This window comes from Mustela nivalis, assembly GCF_964662115.1.
Source record: "Mustela nivalis genome assembly, chromosome: 14".
Classification (NCBI taxonomy): Eukaryota; Metazoa; Chordata; class Mammalia; order Carnivora; family Mustelidae; genus Mustela; species Mustela nivalis.
In genome coordinates, this window is record NC_139033.1 from 12,079,130 (window position 1) to 12,106,094 (window position 26,965).

Below are 26,965 nucleotides of genomic sequence, written 5' to 3' on the forward strand. Positions count from 1 at the left end.
CATCCCAGCAACACCCTGGACTGGATCCCTCTGACCCCTCGACGTGCAGCTCCAGCATTTCTATTCTCACCAGGCTAGGGTCAAAACCGGACTGGAAGAGGCAACTGAAGCTGCATTTTCCACACACCTGATGTGGGATGAAGACATTCTTGGTCCACATCAAAGAATGGGAGGAGTGTGACTTAAAGGGTGCTGAAGATCTCACCTGGCATTGCTGCTATCACTTGGTCTCACAAAAAAAAGTCATGAGGGCAGGGAGCCCCAGGAAGCAGGGACACAATCAGGCTGCCCAGCTCTCTGGCTATCCCATTGAGCCGCCTTCCAGGAGATGAAGGATCTTGACAAGGGATGGGCTCCCAAGTGCCTAATCACCACGGGTACCCTCTGGTGTCTGGAGTTCACACACCAATGAGGAAGGGGAAGTTTTAACGGACCCTGTCCTTTTCCCCCAGCCGCTTCCAGCTTGTTCATAGCCCAGTTTGGAATCAGGTTCTTTTAAAAGTCCCTGCTCTCCCACTGTCAGAGCTATGGGTCAGGGGCCAGGCAGTTTGCTTCCGTGGCCTGAGCTTGCATAGCTTCTGGGCTGAGGACAGAAGCAGCCCGTAAGGAGTTCAGTGTGGTGCCCATCATGTTTTCCGTTACATTACAGGGGAAATGCCAGACCCTTCGGAATTGTGCATTGATGGTACCACTCTGAAGCCTTTTTGTCTTTTTTCTCCTGGCGATCCCTCAGCTAAGCCGGGAGGCAGGGTCCTAAGGAATGGTGCTCCTGCCCCCGCCTTGGGCATTTCCACCGAACCCTTGCTGTGTGCCAGGGATCTGGCAGAAATGGCCCCTACAGGTTTGGTGTCAGGAGCTCTCCTTCCTAGCCTTAGTGTGGGAGCCATGCTCCTGCCAATGAGTTCTTCCTCAGAGAATGCGACCAGCTTTTGCTGAAGTCTGTCATTCTCAATTAGATGATGCAGCTCACCAGGCACAGTATCTAACCTGCATCTAAACCCAGGGCTCAAGCCCAGGAATCTGCATCTTCAATCACTCCCACTTTGATTGCCTATTCTGATGCAGGCATTTTGTGGTCCAAATATTGAGAGACCTGGGGGAGGGGATTTGGGGGTCCCAGAAATTGGGCTTAACCTCAGAAGGCCTGTGGGGGCCTCACTGTACAACTGTCTGACCAGGTCTTTGGAGGCCATGCCCAGAACTGCTTGGCCAGCCCTGAGTCCACAGGCACTGCCTTCTGCGTGGTGACTGCATTCTCCGTTGGCTACAGGCAGTGAGGCCTGACTCAACAAGCACCTTACCGTGGCCTCCGGGGACCATGGCCTTGGCCAGGCCAGCCAGGAATCCCTGGCACTGGGAGGGCCCATTGAGGTAAGCACCTCACTAAGATTTTCTACTTTTCTCTGTCCTGGGGAAGTGGATGGGGAGCCTCTCTGTCCTGGGGCGATGGGGACAGGGGTGTCCCAGCCACCACTTCCCTTCTTGGGGCACAAAATGGCAGGTTGCTCTTGTCTAGATGCTTCTGAGCTGCTCAGGCTACACCTCTATACAGGGGCAGGGAGTGGGGTTTTTCCAGATGACTGGAAGATGCCAGGTGTTGACAACATAGAACATGTCCCTTATTTCACAAATCACACAGTATTACCAGGAACAAGCCAGAAGCCAACAAATTGGTCTCCTTAGCAGCCATTAAAACCGTTGGAAAATAAGAGTACCCTCATGTATTGTTGGTGGGAAAGTAAAATGATAGAGCAGTTGTGGGGAAGACAGTCTGGCAGTTCTTTAAAAGTCCAAACAATTACCACACAGTCCAGCAATTCTGCTTCTGGGTACGTAGCCAGGAGAACTGAAGCAGGATCTTCACCACACACTTGAACGCCCTTGTTCATAGCAACATTATTCACAAGAGTGAAAAGGTGGAAATAATCCAAATGTTAAATTGTTGAGTGAATGGAAAAGCAAAAAATGCAGTGTGTGTGAACACACAATGGAATACGATCCAGCCTTAAAAAGGGAAGTCATGTCATATGACAACATGGATGAACTTTGAGGACATGCTAAGTAACAGCCAGTCACAAAAGGAGAAATACTGTCTACTTCCACTTACTGATCCCTGGAGAAGCCAAAATTCAGAGACAGAAAGTGGAATGTTGGTTGGGGGTGGGGGACAGGGAGCAGAGATAGGGAATTAAGTGTTTAACAGGGAAAGGTTTCCATTTAGAATGTTCTGGAGATGGACGGTCATGATGGTTGAACAACAGAAATGTATTTAATGCCACCGAACTGAAAAACGGTTAGGATGGTAAATTTTTTTTATATCTACATACGTAGAGAGATTTATATATATATATATACACGCACACACATACACATATATGTGCATACACATTTGTATTATATATACAAACTATATACACATCCATATGTATATGTATAGAACTAAAAACCAATAAAGAAATGGCCTATAATTCTGTCGTCCGGACAGCCCCATTAACACATGTATTTATAATTATATATGTGTTACATTAATGTACACACAATGTTAAAAATTCAAAGAAAGGTATAAGATTAAAAATCTACCGACTTTCCAAACTACTGAAACCCAGTGTCTCTCTTCAAAATAAGTGTTCTGGTTCTAACTTCAGAAAAATAGTTTTGAACTTTTACTTAATGATCTGTATATGAAAGTTACACTAAAGCAGTCAGGCTGTCACGCGGAGAAATTCCTGCCCGAGGTTGCCTGCTCTTCCTTGTTTGACAGTTCCACAGAATTCCATTCTGTGGATGGAACAGTTACTATAATCCTTGTGCTGTTGGTGGACACTTGTTTCCAATTTTGTATATAATTATTACAGTCTGCACTGTCATGAACATATTTTGGCATAATCTGAAGACACACAGGTCAAGTTCTTTGTAGTGTAATTTCTGGGTCTCAGACTATGTCCATTTAAGGCTTTGATGGGTGCTGTCAGGTCACCATCCAATAGCTTGCTTCCTGTATTCTCACTGATAACCAGTGTCAAGTGTTGTTTTTTTTCTTACCAGTTTTAAATGTGATACACATTCCATCATTTTTATTTGCTTGAGCTGCTATTTGAGCGATCATCTGGGCCAGGCCACAAGGCAAGCCCTTTGCTTATGTTATCACCTCTTAACATTTATCCCTGAGCCATAAAGAGAATGTGGACCAAGGAAGGTCCTAAGCTCTGCTGCATTTAAGCCTTGCCAGCCAGACTGTCCAGGGCAACATCATCACAACGCAGCTCTCAGCTCTCTTTTGTCACTTAAATCTTCCACTGTCTATCTATAAACAACCCTCTGGTGACCTCCTTTGTGCTCACAGCTTTTTCCTTCTTTGGGCAAATTCCCAGGAGGAGGCTCAGAGTGATAGTGCGGAATCTTTTTTGGAATGTTTCAGGGGTCTGGGTGGCTGGTCCTTTCTCTGTTCAGTGAATCTGTAAGCCAAGACTGGCCCTGCAGCCTCCCTTTCTCCTGTTGATGAGGCCTCTTCTGGTGTCCCAGTCTACCCACAGAGTCAGTCCATTTACTGGCTTCAGGTTAGGGGTGGACCAGGAACTCCCTAGTCTCTGAAACTCCCACTTGCTTCCCTCAGTGGAGCTGAGGGCTTGTGGTAGACTCTGGCGATGTCTGCCAAGGCATCTGCCTTTGCTTTCTTGGGCCTTTGGGATTTGGGGCCCCTTCCCCCATAGGACAACCCTTCCTGGATCTAGTTTGGGGAATGTTTTCTAGACTGAGATCAGATCTTGTTTGCTCTTTCTAGGGCTGTGGAAGACTGCTTGATGAGGTTTTATGGTGGGGGGGGTGTTTGCTGGCTACTTGCGTTCTGAGTACCTATGTTCGTCCCATTGAAGGAATCCCACTCTCCCCAGTAGGAGGGCTGAGCCTCTCAAAGGGAGGGCCTCTCCAGCGCTAGGTGGAAGCGTCAGGTCCATGGCCTGTCACTGGCTGTGTGGTCATGGGTAACTCTCAGGCACCCTCCATGTCCCTTGGGAAGAGAACTCAAGAGAGTCTGGTTCTGTCTCCCTGTTGTTGGATGTGAAGGGGCTTTGTGGCAGGGATGTCAGTGCTCAAGGCTTGCGTGGAACATGTGGGAGTAGATCAGCCTCCCAGGGCTAAACTGGGGATCAGTGACCTACAGGCGACTGGACCCCTTTTGGTGCTGAATCAACAGATTTGCCCAGAGCCCCTCTCGGTGACAGATTTAGTTTTACATGCTCTGTGGCCCAGAGATCATCTCCAATCTACGACCTCAGCCTACTCGGCCCACTGGCCCATCTCTTATCGGTCCCCTGGGCCCGTGGGGATTTTTGTCCAGGAATTGAGTGGGAGTGGCAGCAAGCAGCCATCTGTCCTGAGAGAGGCCTGTGCCCTCCAGCCTGGGTGGTGCCCAGACAGAAGCCTCATCCTGGACTGGCTGAAACCAGCTCACCCCTCGCATCCTGCAGGCCCACAGCTGCTTCCCACTCCGGTGCTGTTGCTTTGCTGAGCCTGGTGGCATATGACAGGAAGGGACAGAGATGACCCCTGTGTACAGTCCCATCTGGAAAGGTGAGCATATACTCAAGCCAGGCGTGCATTGACCAGAAGACCACTTCCCTCAACTTAGGGGAACCAGTGGGGGCTACCTTGGAGGTCAGGGCTGTGTGGAGACCCCTAAGGAGACCCAGGAGAGCAGCGTCCGGTAGGAAACCCTCCTGCCGGTGCAGCAGGGCCTACAGCCTGCCAGGGGCCAGGCAAGTATTTTTTTTCTTTTTTAATAAAAACATAAATTTGTATAGTATGGCATACATACAGAAGTATATGAAAACATGTAGTATTTAAAGAAGCACAGCTCGAACACATGTGCACACTCCACTCAGGACAAGAAATGGCATGCTTCACGGTCCCGGGCGCCCCTTCCTCCCCGCCTGCCCCTGCTTAGACCTGACCGCAGGCCTTCCCTCCCTCCTTCCCCCTCCACCCACTCCCCTTGCCAGAGGCAACAACTATTCTCATTTTTTTTTTTTTGAAGATTTTTTTATCTAACATCACAAGTAGGCAGGGGTGGGGGGGTGGGAAGCAGGCTCCGTGCCGGAGCAGAGAGCCCGATGCAGGACTCGATCCCCGGACCCCAGGATCATGACCCGAGCCAAAGGCAGAGGCCTAACCCACTGAGCCACCCAGGCGCCCCCTCAATTTTGTTTTTACACTTCCTTTATTTTCTGACCCTGGAAGGTCGTGTGAACCTTGGGCAAGTGGTGAGCTAATTTTTCTCACCTGTGCAATAAGACCGTTACTCAGTTGTAGTTTTACCATATCCTAAACAACACATTTATTTGAGTTTTACCGTATCTTATCCTAAACAACACATTTATTTGCTTGTTCCTGAACTTAATGTAAGTGGAGTCAGGTCTGTTTTTCCATGGTATCTTTTGCTTAATGTTATTTTTTCAATTGATCCATGTTAATGCTGTAACTCATTCATGTTTTAATTAATAGACATTTTTCAGCTTTTATTTATTTGAGAGAGAGTACGAGTGGGAGTGGGGCGAGAGGGAGTGGGAAGGAGAGGACCCCAAGCGGACTCCTTGCCGACTATAGAGCCCCACACGGGGCTTAACCTCACAACCCTGAGATCATGACCTGATCCCAAACCAGGAGTTGGATGCTTAACCGACTGAGCCACCCAAGCCGCTTTCCCATCCCCCAATGCATTATGGACTTAATAACATCCATAGTTTACTTACGTGTTCTTAGTTTTTACCTGGTGCCCTTTTTCTGTTTCAGGATCCCATCCGGGATAGTACAACACACGTAGTTATCATTTCTCCTAAGCCTCCTCTTGGCTGTGAAAGTCTCTCAGACTTGTTTTTGATGACCTTGACGATTTGGGGGAGGACTGGTCAGGGATTTTGTAGAACGCCTCATTCATTTTTCATTGCTATATGATATAATTCCATTGCTATGTAATAATATATAATCATCTTGTGTATGATGTTTGGTTGTAACACCCACACCTTACTAATTCTTCCACTGATGGACATTTCAGTTTCTTTTTTTTTTTTTTAAAGATTTTATTTATTTATTTGACAGAGAGAGATTACAAGTAGGCAGAGAGGCAGGCAGAGAGAGAGAGAGAGAGAGAAGCAGGCTGCCTGCTGAGCAGGAGCCCGATGCGGGACTCGATCCCAGGACCCTGAGATCATGACCCGAGCTGGAGGCAGCGGCTTAACACACTGAGCCACCCAGGTGCCCTGGACATTTCAGTTTCTGATCCTTGTTTCAAACAGTGCTGTTATATATACTTTTGTATGTGTCTTTTTTTTTTTTTTTTAAAGATTTTATTTGTTTATTTGACAGAGACACAGCAGGAGAGGGAACATCAGCAGGGGAAGTGGGAGAGGGAGAAACGGGCTTCCTGCCAATCAGGGAGCCCGATGCAGGGCTCAATCCCAGGACCCTGGGATCACAACCTGAGATGAAGGCAGATGCTTAATGACTGAGCCACCCAGATGTCCCTTGTATGTGTCTCATAAGCACACATTTCCGTAGGGTTATATATCCAGAGGCGGAATTGGTGGGTACAGGGTATAGACATGTTCAGTTTTACTAGTTACTATCAAACTGTTTTCCAAAGAAGCTGTATACATTTACAGGTACAGCTGCAGTCCTTTGGGGCGCCTGGGTGGCTCAGTTGGTTAACTGCCTGCCTTTGGCCCAGGTCAGGATCTCTGTGTTCTCACATCGGGCTCCCTGGTCAGTGGGGAGTCTGCTTCTCCCTCTCCTGATCCTCCTACCCACTTGTTCTTGCCTTCTGTCTCAAATAAATAAAACCTTAAAAAAAAAAAAAAAAACCTGCTGTTCTTTGTCCCACTTCCTCGCTAGCATTTGATCTTATCCTTAATTTTTTGCAACAGAGTAGGTTTGAGATGATACAATGATTTTAGTTTATGTTTTTCTGTTTTATGACAAGATTGAACATTGTTTCATATGTTTAGGAACTATTTGTGTTTCCTCTTCTATAAAATCTACCCCCCCACTTTTCTATTGGGTCGTTTATTTTTCTCTTTTTAATTCACAGAAATTCTTTATATATTCTAGATATAATTCAGAACAGGAGTGGCAAAAATTTTCCAGTTTATGGTTTGCGTTTTCATTCTCTTTATAGTATCTTTTGATTAACACAGGTCTTAATTTTAATGTAAATTATAAATCTTTTTCTTTAGTTGTATAGAAATAGAAAATAGTATTTATAGAAAATAGTTTGTATTTTCTTTTTTTTTTTTTTAAGATTTATTTATTTATTTTAGAGAGAGAGAATGAGTGGGGAGGGGCGGAGGGGGAGGGAGAGAGCGAATCTCAAGCAGACTCCATGGTGAGCGTGGAGCCCGAGGCAGGGCTGGGTCTCAACACCCTGAGATCATGACCTGAACTGAACCGAAGAGTCAGGTGCTTAACCAACTGAGCCACCCAGGCACCCTGTAGTTGTTATTTTCTTAGGAAATATGTATCTCAGAGCAAAAATCTTTTCTCCCATTCGTGTGTTATAAGATAGGGACCCCTTTTTTTTTTTTTTAATTTTCTAAAGATTTTTATTTATTTATTTGTCAGAGAGCACAAGCAGGGGGAGCAGCAGGCAGAGGGAGAAGCAGGTTCCCTGCTGAGCTGGGAGCCTGACTTGGGGCTCCACCCCAGGACCCCAGGATCATGACCAGAGCAGAAGGCAGACGTTTAACGAACTGAGCCACCCAGGCAGGTAAGAATCCAAGTTTATTGATTTGTTTTTCATTTATGTTTAAACCTGTATAACCACCAATTATCGCAAAACTGCTTCTCTCACCGACTTATGAAGCCAGCTTTGTCCAAAGTCAGGTGTTCCCAGATAAGCACATCTGTCTGCGCTCCCTTCCGTATGGTCAGTCGTTCTCTGTCCCAGACCTACACTGTGCTGTCTTAATTACTACCACTTTATGAAAATTGTCAGTACTAGGAAAAGCAAGACCCCCTGATGTTACTCTTAGCAGTGCTTTGGGTATGTTTAGCTCTCTGTCGCTCCATAAAATTGTTAGTATCAGGGTCAGATATATTTAAGTTAGATTCATAATTTTCAAAAGGGCATAGGGTTAAATTTCCTCAGTCTGCCTTTCTTCTCTGTTTCCTCCTGTAGAAATGACAGTAGTTAAGAGTTTTTTTGTGTAGTTTTCTAGAACTAATCTGAAGCTGCCCAAGTCTATGTGTGCACACCACCCCACTTCTTGCAGCTGCAGGAGTTCATCAGCAGACTTTATTTAAAAAGCACATTCTTGGGGCGCCTGGGTGGCTCAGTGGTTTAGACCTCTGCCTTCGGCTCAGGTCATGATCTCAGGGTCCTGGGATCGAGCCCCACATTGGGCTCTCTGCTCAGCGGGGAGCCTGCTTCCCCCCTCTCCTTCTGCCTGCCTCTCTGCCTACTTGTGATCTCTGTCTGTCAAATAAATAAAATCTTTTAAAAAATAAAAATGCAAATTCTTGGGGGCATCTGGGTGGCTCAGTGGTTAAGCCTCTCCCTTCGGCTTAGGTCATGATCCCAGGATCCCTGCATTGGGCTCCCTGCTTAGCAGGAAGCCTGCTTCTCCTTCTCCCACTCCCCCTGCTTGTGTTCCTTCTCTTGCTGTGTCTCTGTCAAATGAATAAATAAAATCTTAAAAAAAAAATAAAAAGCAAATTCTTAATTTTCTTTTTCTTTCTTTTTTTGGATTTTATTTGTTTACTTGACAGAGCAATGGGGTTTGGGGAAGCACAAGCAGGTGGATGGGCAGACGGAGAAGCGGGCTCCCAGCTGAGTTAGGAGCCCAACACTGGCCTGATTCCCAGGACCCTGAGATCGTGACCTGAGCTGAAAGTAGCCACTCAACGACCAAGCCACCCAGGCGCCCTCGGAGTGTTACTCTTAATTATATTTGGGGCTGCCTGTCAGCTTCTATTACCCTTTCCATTTGTTCTTTCATTGTTTCCTTCTGTTGCTTCGTTAGTGTTGCCCGTCTTCTGCTTCCCCGAGGAGTCGTCGCATGCGTGTATCTGTGTGTGTAGCCGGCCGGGGTCTTTGCTGTGCTCCTGGATGGCAGAGGCCCCAGGCCACTTAGAGCAATTCCCTCTGCGCCATCTGGAATGTCCCTGAGTGTGGGTCTGTTGGTGAAGAACTCTCCGTTCTTGTTTGTCTGAAAATACTTTTATTTTACTTTGCTCCTTTAAATACTGTATGTTCTCTTCCAGGTTTAGAATTCGACGTTGCCAGTAATTTTCAGCCTGTGAAGCTGTCGTGCCGGTTTTCCGGCCTCCGCGGGTCCTCCGGAGCCAGCGGGGTCACTCGCGGAGAGGTAAAGGGAGTGGCTCCCCGCCCGCCCCGCTGCTTTGAAGATTTTCTCTTTGTCTTTGGTTTTCTGCAGTTCACTCTACCCCGTCAACAGCTGGATTTCTTTTCACTTACCCTATTTGGGATTTGTTGAGATTCTCCGTGTCTTGGATTACTGTCTTCTGTCACTTGTAGGAAATTCTTGGTCATTTTCTCTTCAAATAATAACCTCCTCATGCTCTTGTCGTCTGAAGCCACGATAAAATACACATTTGACTTTGTCACCTTTCTCAGTTTGTCTACCAGGTACTTTAATCTTTCTTCCGTATTTTCAGCTTTTTTTTTTTCTTTGGTGCATTCTAGTTAACTTCTTAGCTGGCTTCCACTTCATTTGTTACTTTGCGGCGGTGTCCGCTCTGATGCCACTTCAGTCCCCCAGTTCTTAATTTTGGTGATTGTGCTTCTCATCTCTACAATCCTATTTGACTTTCCTATCGACTCTGTATGTTCACTTCTTATAATTTCCTGCCTCCTCTTCGGGCGCCTGGGTGGCTCAGTGGGGTAAGCCTCTGCCTTCAGCTCAGGTCGTGATCTCGGGGTCCTGGGATCGAGCCCCACATCAGGCTCTCTGCTCAGCGGGGAGCCTGCTTCCCGCCCCCCCATCTCTCTGCCTGCCTCTCTGCCTACTTGTGATCTCTGTCAAATAAATAAATAAAATACTAAAAAATTCCTGTCTCCTGCAGATTTTCAGGTAGGTTTATTGTTCTTTATTTTGTATTTATTTTGTAAGGTTTTATTTATTTAAGAGAGAGAATGAATGGTGGGGACGGGCAGAGGGAGGGGGAGATAGAGAGAGAGAGAGAGAAGCAGACACCCTGCTGAGCGGGAAGCCTGACCTGGGGCTCCATCCCAGGACCTGGAGATATGACCTGAGTTGCAGGCACACGTTCAACGGACTGAGCCACCCAGGTGCCCTGTTTATTTTTCTTTAAACAAAGTAAGCCAGGGGTGTTTTTGATCTAATACTTTTTTTTTTTTTAAAGATTTTATTTATTTGTGAGAGAAAGGATGAGAGGGAGCATGACAGAAGAGAGGTCAGTAGGAGAAGCAGACTCCCTGCTGAGCAGGGAGCCCGATGTGGGACTCCATCGGGGACTCCAGGATCATAACCTGAGCCAAAGGCAGTCGCTTAACCAACTGAGCCACGCAGGTCCCCTATATCTAATGCTTCTAATATGTGAAGTTTAGATAGACCTGTCCTGTTTATTACTGCTGCCTTTCACTCATAGTGCCTAGTTTTCTTGCATACTTAGTTCGCTTTTACTGTAGGCTGCTTTGCAAAACAGTTGTGTAGATCTCCTGACAGAAAATGAAGGTGTTCTCCTCTAGGGAGGATCGACATTCAGTTCGGCCTGGGCCTCAGGCGTACCGCCTGCGACTTCAAATTCATGCCTTGAGGCTTCATAGACCATCCCCAGGCTACAGTTTGGGCTGCACGGCCTGGAGAGCTGGTGTTTACACTCCCTCTGGGGTGGGTGTATTTTCCTGCTTCTGCTCTGCACCATGGCCTAGAGCCTTACAGCCCTGGGGAAGGGAGGGCAGCTTTGTTTCTGGTTTGTCTTTATCCTGAGCTGTTAGTCCTTTGGGGTCACAGCTGAATGTCCTAGGAGACTTCTCACTTTTGGTGGACCCTGGATTTGACTTTGCTTGTTCGCCCTGTGAACTCCCCAAGCCCCCACTCTCGTGTTTTCGCTGCTGAGCGTATTTGGAGAGGGGAAAAGTGACCTTGGAGATTCTGATCTCTCCTTGCTGCTGCTTGGATTTTGGCCTGGAATTTCTGTACTATCTTGTAGTTCTTTGATACTTCTATACAGATTAAAAATATATATATTTATCCCAGCATTTTAAAATAAACTTTTAATTTTAGAATATTTATAGACATAGGGAAAAATGAGCACATGGCGTGGAAGGGGCCTACATACCCTGGGCCCCGCTTCCCCAACTTCAGCATTTCACGATGATCTGGTACATTCGTCCCGGTGCTTATGTATTATTATAAACTGGTATTTATGTTATTATTGGCTACAGTTCGTAGTTCATTCAGGCTTTGCTCTCTCCCCCCCAGGACCCCCCAGGATCCCATTCCACGTGCCGTTCTCACGTGTCCTGAGGCTCCTCTTGGCTGTTAGTTTCTCAGATTTGCCTTGTTCTTGATGACCTCGGCAGCTTTACGGAGTGCCGGCCGGCTATCTCGCAGGTTTGTCTTCGGGATTTGTCAGATGTTTTCTCTTTGATTAGACTGAGATTACGTGTTTTGGGGAGGAAGACCACAGGTAAAATGCCGCTCTCATCACTTCTTGTCAAGGGCACATGCTCTCAAGATGAGCTCACTGGGCTGAGGTAGTGTCTGCAGGGCTCTCCGCGGTGGGTGACTTCCCAGCCACAGGGACGTGCTCTCGGGGAGGCCACTGGGTGCCGCTCACGCTCACAAACGGGAGTCGAGGTTCACCTCCCTGGGGGCCGAGTTACCTACAGAAATTACCTGGATTTTGGGCGCCTGGGTGGCTCAGTGTGTTGAGCCGCTGCCTTCGGCTCGGGTCATGATCTCGGGGTCCTGGGATCGAGTCCCGCATCGGGCTCTCTGCTCGGCGGGGAGCCTGCTTCCCTCTCTCTCTCTCTCTGCCTGCCTCTCTGCCTACTTGTGATCTCTGTCTGTCAAATAAAAAACAAATAAAATCTAAAAAAAAAAGAAAGAAATTACCTGGATTTTTTCTGCATGGGAGATTTCTAGTTTCTCCTGTTTATGTCAGGATAGACTCGTGGATATTTTTTCCACACTTTGGATTATAATCCAGTACGCCATGATTTTGTTGCTGAGGTTGTTTTGGTTTCGGCTACCCAAAGCCTTTTCAGTTGGCTCCTCTGTCCCTCCGATATACCCCATCTTTGATCATTGCTTTTTGTTTGTTTTCGTACTGCTGCGCTTCCGGACACCGCAGTGTTCTCCAGGCGCGTGTTGCACATTTCCTGGCTTGGCCCCGGAATCTGCCATGTCTCTAAGGAGATTTGATTCCTTTCACTGGAGAACTGAAGTATGCGCTCAGTTCCACTGCAGTGTCCTCGTTGCTTGGCCCTCTCAGTTGATGGCGCAAGGAAGCGCATGGACACATACACCTAACTAGAAATATTTCATGTTTAAACAAGATTTTATGTATTTGACAGAGAGACAGTGAGAGAGCACAAGCAGGGGGAGTGGCAGAGGGAGAGGCAGAAGCATGTCCCCTGCCCTGGCATTGCACTGAGCAAGGAGCCCGATGTAGGTCTTGATCCCAGGACCCTGAGATCATGACCGGAGCGGAAGGCCAACGCTTAACTGAGCCATCCAGGCACCCTAAGAAATATGTCTACATAAAATCATCTGTAGCAACATTAAATATTAATTTATGCTGGTACCTCCAACTGTAATTAATTACCATGTGAATCACTCTAGCCTTCTCCCCTTATCTAACCTCCCACTCCACTCCCACAGTGAGAACACTGGCTTCCAACACCCGCCATCTGTATCACAGTATTATCAGTTCCTCTCAGTAACCATCATTCCTGGAAGCTGTTAACTTCCTCCTGTTTTTAAAAAATGAACGATAGTGGGGTGCCTAGGTGGCTCAGTGGGTTAAGCCTCTGCCTTCAGCTCAGATCATGATCTCAGGGTCCTAGGATCGAGCCCCGCATCGGGCTCTCTGCTCAGTGGGGAGCCTGCTTCCCTCTCTCTCTGCCTGCCTCTCTGCCTACTTGAGATCTCTGTCAAATAAAAAAAATAAAATCTTTCAAAAATGAACGATAAAATAGCATGTAAGCTGTTCTGCACTTGAATTATTTCACTGGCAGACATCAGCGATTGGCGGTCATTCCTTGCTGGTCCGCACAGATCTACCTTGTGTTTTGAAGACTGCGTAATATTCCCTGGCATCAATGTTCTTAGTTTATTCAACACCTTGCCTCGCCTCTTGATGGGCATCTGGACTATTTCCGATTTTTTACTACATAATCCTACAGCAGGATTTTGTTGCTTTTGTGAACATGTGGGAGGATTTCACTCAAGTGAAGTGCTTGACCAAGGGGCGTGGATGTTTAAAAACCTCCATGACGTGTCAAGTTGCTCTCCAAAGGCTGGGCCAGTTGCTCTGCTGCCCATCAGCACGAATACGGCTTTTCTGACGCCAGCCGCAAGGCAGAGCTCAGCATCCGTCAACCTCGGACTTCTGCCGATCACGTGAAGGGGGAATTCACTCTGTCACAGGCACAGCAGCTCTATTTTCCTAACTCAGTATTGTTCCAAATTTTAACCTTTATACGTAATCAATTTATCCCCTTTTCTCCTGGGATTTTGTGTCCTGTTTGGAAAAGCTGGTCATCTTCCATGTTCTCTCCTAGCACTTTTGTGGTGTTTTCTTTTCTTTTTCTTTTTTTTTTTAAGATTTTATTTATTTATTACAGAGAGAGACACCGTGAGAAAGGAACTAAGCAGGGGGAGTGGAAGAGGGAGAAGCAGGCTTCCCAGGGAGCAGGAGCCCGATGGGGGGCTCGATCCCAAGACCCTGGGATCATGACCTGAGCCAAAGGCAGAGGCTTAACGACTGAGCCACCCAGGCGCCCCTATGGTTTTCTTAAAAACAAACAAACAAACAAACAAAACAAAACCCAGACATGCAAACAGGCATAATGAACACCCTCATATGTAACACTTCAGTGTTCCGGGTTTTTTGCAGATTTTGGACTTTGTGTATACCGCACTTGGTTTCCACGGTGCCCGGAGATTTCTGTTGATCTCTGCAGTCCCAGTTCCCTCATTGTCCTCGCTGGGGAGTCATCTGAACCTGTCTCAGAGGCCACGTACTTGTTTCCCTGCTGTTGGTCCCTTCGGTTTGTTCCGATGCTTTGATAAACGTGCCGGCGGGACTCGTCCAGCAGCGGTGAGGGCTTCTCGCAGATGGGCAGGAGCGGGCCCGCCGGGCGGTGCGGGGAGGTCCGTGCTTGGGCGCGGTGTAGCGGAGACGGCGGTTCCCTGCCTCCTTGGTGGCACAGGGCCCATTGGTCAGCTGATGGGCACCGCCGCCGTCTCACTGGGATTTGGCCTGTGGGGCTGTACGTCTCTTATTTATAAGCCATGCTTGTTTTCTTTTGCCTGGGGCATCTAGCCATTTTCCTTTTGGCGGCTTTCATTTTTCAAATTTTTTGATTCATTTACAACTGACTGGGCAGAAGGGGGATTCAGCTGTTTTCTCAAGATGACCAACAACTGAGCAAATGCCCCACCTCCGACCTACTGAGCTGAACTACCAGCTTCCTCACACTCTCTCACACACCAGCTTTTCTCCTATTTGACTAAAATGTGCGCCGCTATCTTCATTTATCATTAATATGTGAATTTCGGATCACCACGATGTCCGTTCCCTCCGAATTATTAAACTTCCCTAAGAACAGGATCTTACCACGGACCTAGGGAGACTCTCAGCGCTTTCTGTTCTCTTGCAGGCGCCGCCCCGCCGGCCGCCTGGGCGCAGACACGGCCGGAGTGCCGAGGAGCGCGCACAAGGGCGAGCGGCATTCGGGCTGCGTCAGGACTGCTCGTTGCGTTTTCAGTAGGTCATGAAATGGGAATTATGGAAACGGACGTTTTCCTTCCGTCAAGAATGGATGTTAGTTTATCAAATTTTTATCAACTATTTCTTCCTTCTCTGTGGTTGCTAGGATTTGTGCCTTTTATTAGGTTTATCCTTGCCTCACTGCCTTTTTTTTTTTTAATGATAAAAGAATCATTGTAGGTTATTTGGAAGGTAGAGAAATGCCCCAGCTCAAACCCATGCCTGCTAGAGCGGCACGAAATGACCCTCAAGCGGACGAATCCGCTGCTGCAGCCGCAGTGCGGGACTTTACCTTTTCCATCTGAACAGCATGCGAAGCCTCTCTCCCCTGGCACCATCTCCAAGATGCTGACAACTTTTAAAAACATCTCTCTGCAAACCCAATGACAAGACACGCCGTTTGCCCCACACCTGAGCTGTGTGACCTACGAGCACATCTCCTTCCCGGAAAGTCAAGTCTGAGACCTTCCCCCACCGGAAGGTAAAAACCCTTTGGGGTGCGGGGCTGGAGGCCCTCAATGCCCCTCACCCCCTCCTCCCGCCGGAGAACAGTCAGCACCACACCGTGAACTTATCATAGAATAGATTTATTTACCCGAAACCATGTCTGTGCAATGCTTGTTACCAGCACAGAAACAGACAATTGATCTCTATTTACAGTCTAAAGTCAAACATGCTTTGTGATAAATTGACGGTTAGCATTTTATTAAGATAAATGCATCACAAGAGTCGTATTGCACCAACATCTGTCTACGGTTTCTGATTTCATTAAATAAGTTACATTTAATACAGTGCAAAATAGCTGTTTGCACACTCAAAAAAAAGTAACAAGTTATGAACTAGAGGCCTACATTCTAACCTTTCAACACCTGTAGTGTTTTCAATAGATTTATAAATAAGCAAACTGTACAGGGCCAATTAAAAAGTAGCAGGTTTAAATGACACCACAGAAATCTGGCTACTTACAATTGAAGGCATGCATTACAACTGAGTATTGTACATTTATATAAACTATGACATTTTGCACAGAGAAACATGGAGACTTGGCTGATGGCTTCTGAGTTCTCAGATAAGGTTTCAGAACCTCATTCTTCTTGCAGCAAAGAAACCAAAGTTCTCTGGAGAGGCTTTCTGATTCATTAAGCTAAATTGTACATTTGTAATTACTATTTTGATTTAAAAGCTAAACCCCGTTGGTAATACGTTTCCTCCACATAACACACAATGAGTTGGGGACTTTTTCTACTTTTCTTTTTTCCCCAACATCAATCATGCAGAGGGCTGGTAGATGTGTTGCTAAAAACGCACATGCACGCAACCGAACACCCTTATATTTCTGCAAAATGGTTTAGGAAGCGGTTACTCCAGTATTGCTGAAAAGGAAAGAGAGAGGAAATCAGCTTTATGATATATGGGAAAGAAATGTTAGAATAACTATTTAAGATTAATAGTGACAAGGAATAGCGAGAAGGAGTATTCAGTTTGACCTTTTAAGATTTCAAGACCAGCATTTCTGATGAACTGTCCCTGAGGCGCTGCCTACGTAGGGTAGCAGCTAGAAGCACTGGCTTGGCAACACGGACCCCTGTTGTCCAGCTAAAGAGCAAAGGCCACCCTGGCTCACAGAAGAACCCCAGCAGGCAGACATGGAATCGCTTCAGATGTGACGCAAGGGAGAGGGGCAAGAGGAGGGGAGGTTCTCGGTTAGCAGTGCACGCGGGAAGGAAGGTGAAGCAGAGGTGAGCAGCGTGGCAGAGTGCGAAGCCTCTGGCTCCTCCCGTTCCCTACCCTTCCTCCCAGGGGGCTGGTCCTGCCTGGTTCTAGAAGGGGAGCCGCGCTCCTTACCCCCTCCCTGAAGAAGGAAGGGGATTACCGTCCCTGTCAGCTGCGCGGTGGTTTCTGACGAAACTGGTGGTTACGTTAAAAAGGCAACAGACGATGTGGCGGCCTTAGCTCAGGGCACTGCGCACTGCTCCGGCGGCGGGCAGGTGCTGTACAGACCTTGAGCTAACGCCTGTAGTCGCCTACCCCTGAGGTCTGCCACCGCAAGGACATTCAGGGGGCTGAGACCCAGTCGGGGTCGATGTAGCAGCCGCTTGTCGGGGAGGCTGGCACCGGCCCTGCCTGTCTGGGAGCTCGTGCAGCTCACTCTGCGCCCTGTGTCCCCTGCTCTGTGCAGACGAACAACGAGCTGCTGGCGTGGGAGCCCCGCTGGGGACGTGAGATCGCCACCTTCCCGGCCGAGCCCTATCAAAGAAGCCGTGCGAGGCCTACCTTTCTCTCGAGGAGAACATGGACAAGTTTTGGTGAGTCTGAAAACATTCCCCTGACTAGTCCTGATGGCGGCAAAAGCAGAGGCCACCTGTGCTTTCCCGCCAGGGCTGGGTGAGGCTGGGTCTGGGCACCTGCCCCGCACTGCGGGAGGCCCGAGGCCAGGGATGTGCCCGCAACAGCTCTGTGGCCGCGGAGGGGGCTCCCGTGCGCGTGTTTCTCAGCAGCAGAGCCTGACGCAGAGCTGACAAGGGGACGCTCCCAGCAGCCTGGGCTGAGCCAAGTGGGTGCCTGAACCACCTCCATGGGCTGGACAGGCCTGAAGCTGAGAAACCACAAGGCCAGAGCCGGCCCAGGGTCATCTGGGGCCGCGTGGGTGTCTCACGGCAGCAAACCACATTGCACTTCTGCAAATGCCACTGTATCAAGGAACCAGAGCAGGGAAAGCTGTCTGGGAAGTCTGGCTTCCCGGACGAGCACACCAGCAAGCTCAGACATCCTGTCTTGGTTTGCAGCCACGGTGCGCTCCTTGCACTTGATCACTCAACTGCTTTTTATGCCCAAATCGGCAAAACCCACCCTCCTTCCTCCTCTATATTCTCCGCCAAACCAACCAACCGCCCTTCCTCAGAGACCTCAGCGAGCCAGGCCGGGACTGCCAGCCCCTTCTACTCAGACCCGGGAAGCCGGCGGCCCCTTGCTTACTATCCATGAACTGTCCCCCGAACACTGAGCCTTTATATCGCATCTCGCAGCTGGCCCCAGAACTTTCGTAAGAACAGGCCGGGGCTCACAGGGAAGGAGCTGCTGCCTAGGCCTCCCTCACCCTGGCTCGCGACTAGGCTGGCTGCGAGCAGAGCCAGGCCCTCCCGACGAGTCTCTCCCACCAGACGCTCCTCAGCATCTGGCCGAGCCGCCGTCCCAAGGCCGTGCACGGAGTCCACAGCCGTCACACCCCGGATCTGCTAGCCCGCCCCGCGTGCGCACAGGTACCCCGCACCACACTCTTGCTGCTCTCGGAGACAGTCACAGAGCACAGCAGTACACGACACAAGGGACGTTTTCGTTAAGTGTCACAGCTAGCTCACTCAGTGGCAGTCACCTTTAGGCTAAAGCATCAGGGGTCCAGGGAATACTCACGTTAGTTGATGGATGTTGGAAGGCATTGGAGGAAAACACCATAGTTAGGACAGTTAATGACTTACACACGGCTGGTAAGACTGATCTCAAACATGCGCAACGTATCATAGTAACCATGGTGTTGGTTAGTGCCACATTCAAATAAAAATAGTTCTATACAATATGTTCATTTGGTCATGTGCTATTTACAGAATTTTTACAAAAACACACACACACACACACACACATACACACACACTCCCCCTTATGTTCTCTACACCAGGCTATAGAACAGGCCAGCAGAAACTTGCAAAAAAGTATCATGGGTGACAACAGGTGCCTATGTGTTCATTCCTACAGCTACCTATGCAGCAGAACACGATCCTCCTTCCCCTCCGGCACAATAAAACTCAAGTTCTGAGCTAAGAACTTAAGAGAAAATTGGACACAATTTGTTATAGTTCAAGCTAAGCCACTTAAAAGTTAAAAACAAGACAGTTATTTTTCTGTCCATTTAAAATGTTTTATTTTCCTTTTTAAACTAGATTGTGAAGTGCCACTGAAATAGGCAATGTTGGCAAAACAATGTCTGTTACAATAAAATACATTAGACATTTAAATAAATAACCTTAAAAACTACGTGGGGGGACACGAACCCAGTCGATTGAATCTGGAACAATGTTTTCTGCACAAGCGAGAACAGGCATACCTCTTGTTAAGACTGATGTAAACAGAACCATCGGAACCTATAGGAGAAGCAGCCGAGCGGGGCCAGGAGTGGGGGTGGGAGTGAACGGGGGCCAGGGGAGTGAGGGAAGTGGCAAACCAAAAAATACTGACTGAGGTAGCAGTACTCTGCTCAGTGCAGAAAAATTGGCTTATGAATAAAAATTAGACTGTGATCTCAGATTAAATCCAGATGATCATGCAAAAGACACAATACATGCTATTTAGTTTTAGAAAAAGAAAAAAAAAACCACACACATTCATTTCCTAAAATCTGCTGCCAATTAATTTGCTGACAATGTCTGCTGGCTCAACTATTTTTTTATACAAGGATGAGTATTAAACAGAACACTGTACATGCTTTTTCATCTACAAAAAAATATTTGCATAAAATAGTGTTAGTTCTCTGTACATGTCAATGGACACTTTAATTATGTGTATAAAAAAGGAAAATCTTGCCCCACTGGAGTCAGAAAAGCAAAACAAAATCTAGAGTATGAAATCTCCTTCACCAGCCAATATGTTCATGTGAAAATTCAGCAGAAATAGACAGTTGCTTTAAACAATAAAAAAATTAATTGATTAAGTTAAACATCTTCTTTATGTAAAACTGTCAGTCAAGACCAGAACATATCACTAAAGTTAGTGTCTGTGCTATAGACCCAGACCACCAGGGGCATTATGAGCAGCACAAACGGCCAGGAAATCCCATCGGTGCATGCCGAGAGCGAGCAGGACTTGGTGGCAGGCTGCACACACTCTTTACCAGGTTCCAGGTAGTTGCGGGCCACAAACTTGAGCGTCTCGTCCATCAGAATCACAGGCAAGGAGATTTTCAGCACCATCAGCCACTGGGTCAGATTCAGCGGTGTGATCTGGAAAATAAGCTGAGACACAAAAAAGCTCTGTCAAGCTCCCAGACCTCGCAGGACAGGCAGCGAGGCCCCAGCCTCGGTCCTGGTCCCACCAGCGCTTACTGGCAAAGGTTCCACGTAGAGGATGAGGAAGTGGAGCGACATGGACAGGCAGATGGAGCCCACGAGCCAGATGTTCTCCCAGGGGGGCATCCTCAGCAGGGACTGGTTTTCGGACAAGCTGCAGAACAACAAGACGTACGTGAAATATGCCCGCCTAAAAGGCAAAGGCTCTATTCATGAGTGACCAAGACCGTCCCGAACCACGCTTCAGTAAGGCAGGGCGAACACAGCATTGCCCACTGACCTAATTCTACTTAGTGAAGTTTCTACTGTGGCAAAATTAAAGGAAGAATGTTCAGATGTAGGACAAACTTCCAATTTTAAATGTAGGTTTCGGCACAGTGGACTCCGTTTCATGGACTCAAAGCTGCTCTCAATTGCCCTTGACACTGACACCGTTTCAAAATTCCCATTTTTGCCACTGGCTTATAACTGGAGGATACCACTTGTCTCGCTGCTCCAGGGCAAGAGTGCCTTCCCTGTGGGCACCGGCATACAGGGGCGCCGAAGGCCCTATTTTTGGCCCCCGCTGTCTCAGAAGGAGCGTGTGGTTAAGCACTCCCACTACTTCCCGGAGGTGATGACGACTCAAGTTTTTAAAACCGGTGCTGCCTGTTCTTTCTTTCTGGGAGGGAGGAGCTTTCCTGCAAATCCTCCAGCAACCGCGACACCCAGTTCCCCGGTGCCCTGGCTGGTGGAGCTCCTGCCCCAGCCTGTCGAGGTTTCACTGACCTGTTGAGGGCGTTACACATCTCTATGGTTACTAGAACAGACAGCGCCATTGTCATCGGGTATGGGGACTCAAAGATTGCACAATCCACTCCTTCAAAGTCCGGGTTGTCATCTTTACACTGTAGGAAGTGGCTCTGCAACAAATGCCCAATCAAGTTTGTCATCAGTCAAGTACATTTCCAAGGCCCTTGTCCCCGTTCCACAGGAAGCCCAGGACACGGACCCACTCAAGCTCTCACCCCATCTCCCAGAGAAGCCTTGGGTCCTTCAGGATCATCTTAGATGCCACTGCTAATTATCTGAGGGTTAAGCTTATTTGGTAGGCACCCAAACCACAAAATGCTCAAGGACAGCCTTGTAACGCTTTGCCCCTAGGAAGAGGAGAAAATGCAGACACATACCAGCTGGTAGAAGGACACCCTGGGCCCTCCGTCGGCAGCAATGAACCACCACGCGGCGGCACCCACGGTAGCTGCGCCAACGTAACCTGGGAAGAGACACAGGCGGCACCTGCAGCGCCCGCTCTCACTGCAGGTCCTGCCTCGTGGGCCAGTGCCCAGCAGGGGGACACAGGGTATGATGATGGCGCAGGAGAGCCTGTGCAGCCACTAGCAACTGCTCACGCCCAGAAGCCAAAGCACTGAGACAGAGGGTTTCTGCAAGGAGAGGGGTGTGCGCGGTATGAAAAACTAAGCAACTTTTCCAGAGTCTGTGAGGAAGAGGACCTACGGGAATTGGCTGGATCTTACGCTAGCCAAGACCCTCTCAAACTGGCGGCTGACGCGCCTCCAGAGCGCCTCGCTGTGCTGCAGCACCAGGTCACACCGCCCAGGACTCGGAGGAAAGCCGATGCTCCCAGTTACCCACTGACCTGCTCCATCAAAGGCCTGGCAGAACCGTTTCGTGGAAATACCACCAAAGCAGTTAGTGCAGAATGCAAGCAACATGGCAAAACCCAAGGCAGATTCTGGGATCACCTCCCCACCCCCCCGACACCCCCAACCAAGTGGTTCTGAATGGAGCAAGTTTATGACAAAGCAACGGGGTAGTCAACACAGGGACACCACGGAGATGGTCCCGGTGCGGCAGCGTCTACCAGAAGATACAAGCGCACACTCCCTCCAACCCGGCAGTTACAAGGAAACAGGAGACAGCTGGTGGACAGGGACAAGAGAGCCACACGCGTACTGACATGGCAATTCCCAAAAAACAGGGAGAATCACAGGCTTCAGCACACACGTGTGTACAGCACACCAACACTTAAGAAAATATATGCACAGGACAGATCTGTTTGCTAGAGTATTTCTGGAGGGCACAAGAGAAATTCAATATTGAAAGAGAACTGACTGGCTGAGAACCTTCCCACTTTATGCCACAGTGTGCTTCTGCAATTTTAAACCATGTGAACATACTAAAAAAAAAAAAAAATAAAAAAATAAAAAAACCACCTTCCCATTGAACCCCAGGGCAGTTATTTTAACTCTCTGGCCTCACTTTCCTAAGCTCTTAAAGTGAGGACAAGAGCCGGCAGCCGGGCAGAAGCAGGAGGGCCGCAGACGGGAACCGGACCGCGCCCGGGGCTCCGGCGTGTTTCCCAGGCGCTGCGGGTGAAGGCCCAGCCCCCTCCTCGGCTCTCGGGGAGCGGGGCTGAGGTCCACAGCCCGGGGATGGAAAGCCTGACGCTGGCAAACGCCTGCATCCTTCTGCCCTTAGGTTAAATTTGAAAACCTCCTTCACAAAGGCCCAAGGAATGACAGAGACAGATAAAACAAGGGATTAACTCTCCTGTAAACTGGGTATACAGTTTATTAAACTCCATTTTTCGTTACCCTACTACAGATAGAAATGTGCTTTGAAGGAATGAATTGATAAAAATTTTGCCTCATAAACATGTGGTTTAAAAGTCAACGCTATAGGGGCGCCTGGGTGGCTCAGTGGGTTAAGCCGCTGCCTTCGGCTCAGGTCATGATCTCAGGGTCCTGGGATCGAGCCTCACATCGGGCTCTCTGCTCAGCGGGGAGCCTGCTTCCCCCTCTTTCTCTGCCTGCCTCTCTTCCTACTTGTGATCTCTCTGTCAAACAAATAAATAAAGTCTTAAAAAAAAAAAAAAGAAAAAAAAAGTCAACGCTATAGAAACTATACTCACAGCCAATGGCCAGGTAACGGAAAAAGAGCCATCCGCTGATCAGGGGCTCCTTCGGGTTCCGGGGTGGTTTGTTCATGATGTCCAGGTCGGGAGGGTTGAAGCCCAGGGCCGTGGCAGGCAGACCGTCTGTCACCAGATTGACCCAGAGCAGCTGGACAGGAATTAAAGCCTCAGGAAATCCAAGGGCTGCTGTCAGGAAGATACTGTTTCCACCGGAAGAAAGAGAAAGACCCCAAATTATTTCAGCCACGACTTACACAGCACGAGCGCCCTCTTCTCCTCCATAAAATCAATGGACAGTTAACAATGACTGCTCGAAATTACTTTTGGGCCACCACAGAACATGGGTTATACCTTATTTCGAGTTCAAGCACAATGTTAGAAGGCCAAAAATATTACGTTACTTTACCCAGTAAAACTCATTTCTATGTTCAAGGGCATCCTTTACACACAAGGGCAGCCACAGGACAGCCCTCCCGTGGGCTGGAAGAACCTCTACCTTCCTCCTCCTGCCTGGCCCTCTCCCCCGACTCACGCACAAAACTGCTGCCGTATGAACGACAGATCTGGAAAACTGGTCATCCCACGCCCCGACCTCAAAGGACTACAAGTGATCTCTCACGGGGACCCACCAGACCACTTCCCCCACATTCGAGGAGATGAGATAGCGGATGAACTGCTTCATGTTGTTGTAGATGGCGCGCCCCTCCTCCACCGCAGCCACGATGGTGGAGAAGTTGTCGTCGGCCAGCACCATCTCGGAGGCGGTTTTAGCCACCGCCGTGCCAGAGCCCATGGCAATGCCGATCTCCGATTTCTTCAGGGCGGGAGCATCATTCACGCCGTCCCCAGTCTGAAAGGGAACGTGACCGCTGGTTTATGCACTTTGGCCACCACGTCACACACATCCCTGACAAAGGTTCGGCCGCCCTGAAGCGAGGACGACGACAGGAGCCGTGGCCCTCTGGGCACAGACACAGAATTCTCATTTTTACAAGGTGGCATCACAAAACACACTAAATCTGGGAAACGTAAAATTGCCACATGAGCTGAAGAGACTTCAGAGGGAAGTGGAACAAAAAGGACTTCAAAGTTCATCATGTTCTTTTCTAAGCAAACCAAACCCGAAACCGCCCACGTGGCAGTGAAGACCTGTGTCCACACAGAGAAATCTCAAGTAGAACAGCTGCAGAACGCAGGAGGAGGGAAACCGTAACATGCCGTTCACAGAGGTCACGGTCACGCAGGACTGAATACTGTCTGCAGACACACAGCCACCATCCCCATGCGTGTTTTTTAAACTTTTCCTGAACACCCAACACTGAATTCCCAACAGCGGTTCCCTCGAGGAGGAGGAGAGGAAGGGAGGGGAAAGGGAGGACCCGGTCACATCTGCTTTCATGGAACACATTCCTTTCGTCAAGTTTTACAGATAATCCACAGAAAGCAAATATTACACAAGGTGAATGTGTCTGGGTGCAGAGTCACAGTAGGTAAGAATACTGCAAATGCCTCGCACACGGGCAGTTCTTAATGCCTGACCAGTACATCTAACCTCAGGTAGGGTTATGGAACACCAAAGAGTTACACCCTGAATCACTTTTTTAGAAAACCTGAGATAGAAACATGTATCTTTTTGAGGTGCTACGGTGGCTCAGTTGTTAAATGTCTGCCTTCTGTTTGGGTCATGATCCCAGGGTCCTGGGATCGAGTCCTGCATCGGGCTCCCTGCTCAGTGGGGAGTGGGCTTCTCCCTCTCCCTCTGGTTCATTCTCACTCACTCACTCTCAAATCAATAAAAATCTTTATTTAAAAAAAAAAAAGATTTTATTTATTTATTTGACAGATCACAAGCAGGCAGAGAGGCAGGCAGAGAGAGAGAGAAGAAAGCAGACTCCCCGCTGAGCAGAGAGCCTGATGTGGGGCTCGATCCCAGGACCCTGAGATCATGACCCGAGCCGAAGGCAGAGGCTTAACTCGCTGAGCCACCCAGGTGCCCCTCAATTCAATAAAATCTTAAAACACAAAGAAATATGTACACTTTAACCAAGATAAAGACTAGATGTCACCAAATGTTTCCCCACAACTGATTCAGAAGGCATACTTCTACTTCCTAAACTACTCCAGAATCTTCCCTCAGGTAACATACAGCATGCCAACTACGGGTCAACAGAACTCCACAGAAACAGCCTGATCGTGACAAAAATCCAAGATATTCTAAATCTGGGATTTGTTACTAAAAACTTAAGTCAAAATTACAATCTGCGGTGTCTGCGTCGTATGAGTCCAAAGGTACTCACCATAGCTGTAATCTCATCAAAAGACTGAAGAAATTCTACAATTTTTGACTTGTGGGAAGGTTCGACTCGAGCGAAACAGCGAGCATTCAAACAGGCATCTCTCTGGGCTGAAGGATTGAGCTCATCAAACTCCCGACCCGTAAAAGCCTTTGACGTCACATCCTCGTCCTGCCCAAAGATGCCAATGCGCCGACAGATGGCCACTGCAGTGCCCTTGTTGTCCCCCGTGATCATAATGACTCGGATGCCTGCTTGCCGGCACAGCTTCACGGAAGAGGCCACTTCAATTCTTGGAGGGTCCAGCATGCCCACGCAGCCAACGAAAGTCAGATTGGTCTACAGCAAAAGAATCACCTTACGTTCAAACAGGAAATTCTAGTTTCTCCTCTGGTGTAGAACAAGAGCCAGTCATACATTAAGAGCAAAAGTCTCTGCATTTTCCTATAATAAATCCTTTAACTGTGGCTCGTACCTAAGATTAATATTCACAGAGACAGAAATCTAATGAGGAACAATATTAGTTCCAATTAACTGGAAAGAATGAAAAACAGTACTACGTTCCTGTAACTAAATCATACTTTAACTTTCATGAAAAACACACCAAGAAATAAGAGCATTTTGATACAGGCCACTCTAGGGGCCCCCAATACCCAAGTTACTCCTTATTCCTTTCAGGCGGTGCTTCAGGAAGTCACATACCTGATGAGAAAAAGTTCTATGAACAGACAAGTGGAAGGAATCTCCCAACTTGGTATTTAGACCTTTAGTAACTCATGAATATTTAGAAAAATTCCCAATTTTAAAAACATCTTAATTTACAGAGGAGTTGCAAAATAGGCTCTACAAGTTTTTTAGCTCAAGTCTTAATTATTCTATCTTGAAAGTAACAGACTTGAATTCAACTGTTAACTACACAGGTTGGAAGCAGCAAGCTAGATCGGAATGGCGACGCCTTTGGCTGCAGAAAAACAAACAACCACGCCCCTTTCTTGGCAAAAGCAAGACTCATTCGACCTTCCACGGAAGGAGTGCTGTTTGAGCATAATGAACGTGCAGGGTGTGGGGGAAGAAACTTTCGTTAGCTAACCTCGTATTTAATAAAGTTGGCAGAGTCCTCAAGGTTCATTTCTTCTCTTCTCAGTGGGTTGTCGTGAGTGGCCAGAGCCAGGCACCGCAGTGTGTCGCTGCCACTACCCCATTCCCGAATGACAGACATGATCTTCTGTTTGACTCCCGGGGTCATAGGAACTTTAGTACTGCCAACTCGAATGTGGGTGCACCTGTCAATGACACCTTCGGGGGCACCCTGGAAATGTTACAGATTGAAGTCAACAACTGTATTCACTGGGCTCACCCAGGATGCTAATCCTGGTAAGAACATCTCAACTGCAGTCTGCCACACTTGCCTTCACAAACATTTTGCTCATCGATGTCCGGCTCGGTTTGTTTGGCGTACAATAAACGGACATCGATTTTCGGTCACGTGAAAACTCCAGAGTAAATTCCTTTTTCATCAACTGCTTGATGACCTATAGGAGAACACCCATGGAATATTACTGGATGGCAATTTCTGTATATTTTTCACTTATTCAACAAATATTCACTAAGCGCCTATTATGTGACAGGCACTGGGGGTTTATGACAATGAACAAAACAAGTAAGTTCTCCCCCTCATGAAGCTTAAACTTGCTCTCTAGTTTGGGAAAGACACGCTGGAATGT

The 26,965-nt window shown here is 48.0% G+C and overlaps 1 protein-coding gene and 1 long non-coding RNA gene across 3 annotated transcripts in view; one reads left to right on the plus strand and one right to left on the minus strand.

The window, feature by feature from the left end:
• The first annotated feature begins 7,611 nt into the window (after nt 1-7,611).
• LOC309847789 lies at nt 7,612-14,769 on the plus strand. The gene is made up of 3 exons (XR_014302619.1): nt 7,612-7,756; nt 9,253-9,356; nt 14,098-14,769. It is a non-coding gene; the product is annotated as an uncharacterized lncRNA (long non-coding RNA).
• A 775-nt stretch (nt 14,770-15,544) lies between these two features.
• The window catches only part of ATP2A2 (ATPase sarcoplasmic/endoplasmic reticulum Ca2+ transporting 2), a 58,639-nt gene continuing 47,218 nt past the window's right edge, over nt 15,545-26,965 (minus strand). The window contains exons 12-21 of one of the 2 annotated variants that reach the window (XM_082698379.1): nt 26,651-26,773; nt 26,332-26,550; nt 25,245-25,580; nt 23,577-23,797; nt 22,945-23,147; nt 21,200-21,285; nt 20,799-20,932; nt 20,067-20,184; nt 19,856-19,976; nt 15,545-16,346 (exon numbers count right to left, since the gene is read on the minus strand). In XM_082698379.1, the coding sequence (XP_082554505.1) occupies nt 16,333-16,346; nt 19,856-19,976; nt 20,067-20,184; nt 20,799-20,932; nt 21,200-21,285; nt 22,945-23,147; nt 23,577-23,797; nt 25,245-25,580; nt 26,332-26,550; nt 26,651-26,773 (1,575 nt within the window). In that variant the 3' untranslated portion in view covers nt 15,545-16,332. Of the gene's footprint in view, nt 16,347-18,864; nt 19,977-20,066; nt 20,185-20,798; nt 20,933-21,199; nt 21,286-22,944; nt 23,148-23,576; nt 23,798-25,244; nt 25,581-26,331; nt 26,551-26,650; nt 26,774-26,965 lie in introns of those variants that run through there. The other variant, XM_082698378.1, reaches the window with a different exon arrangement.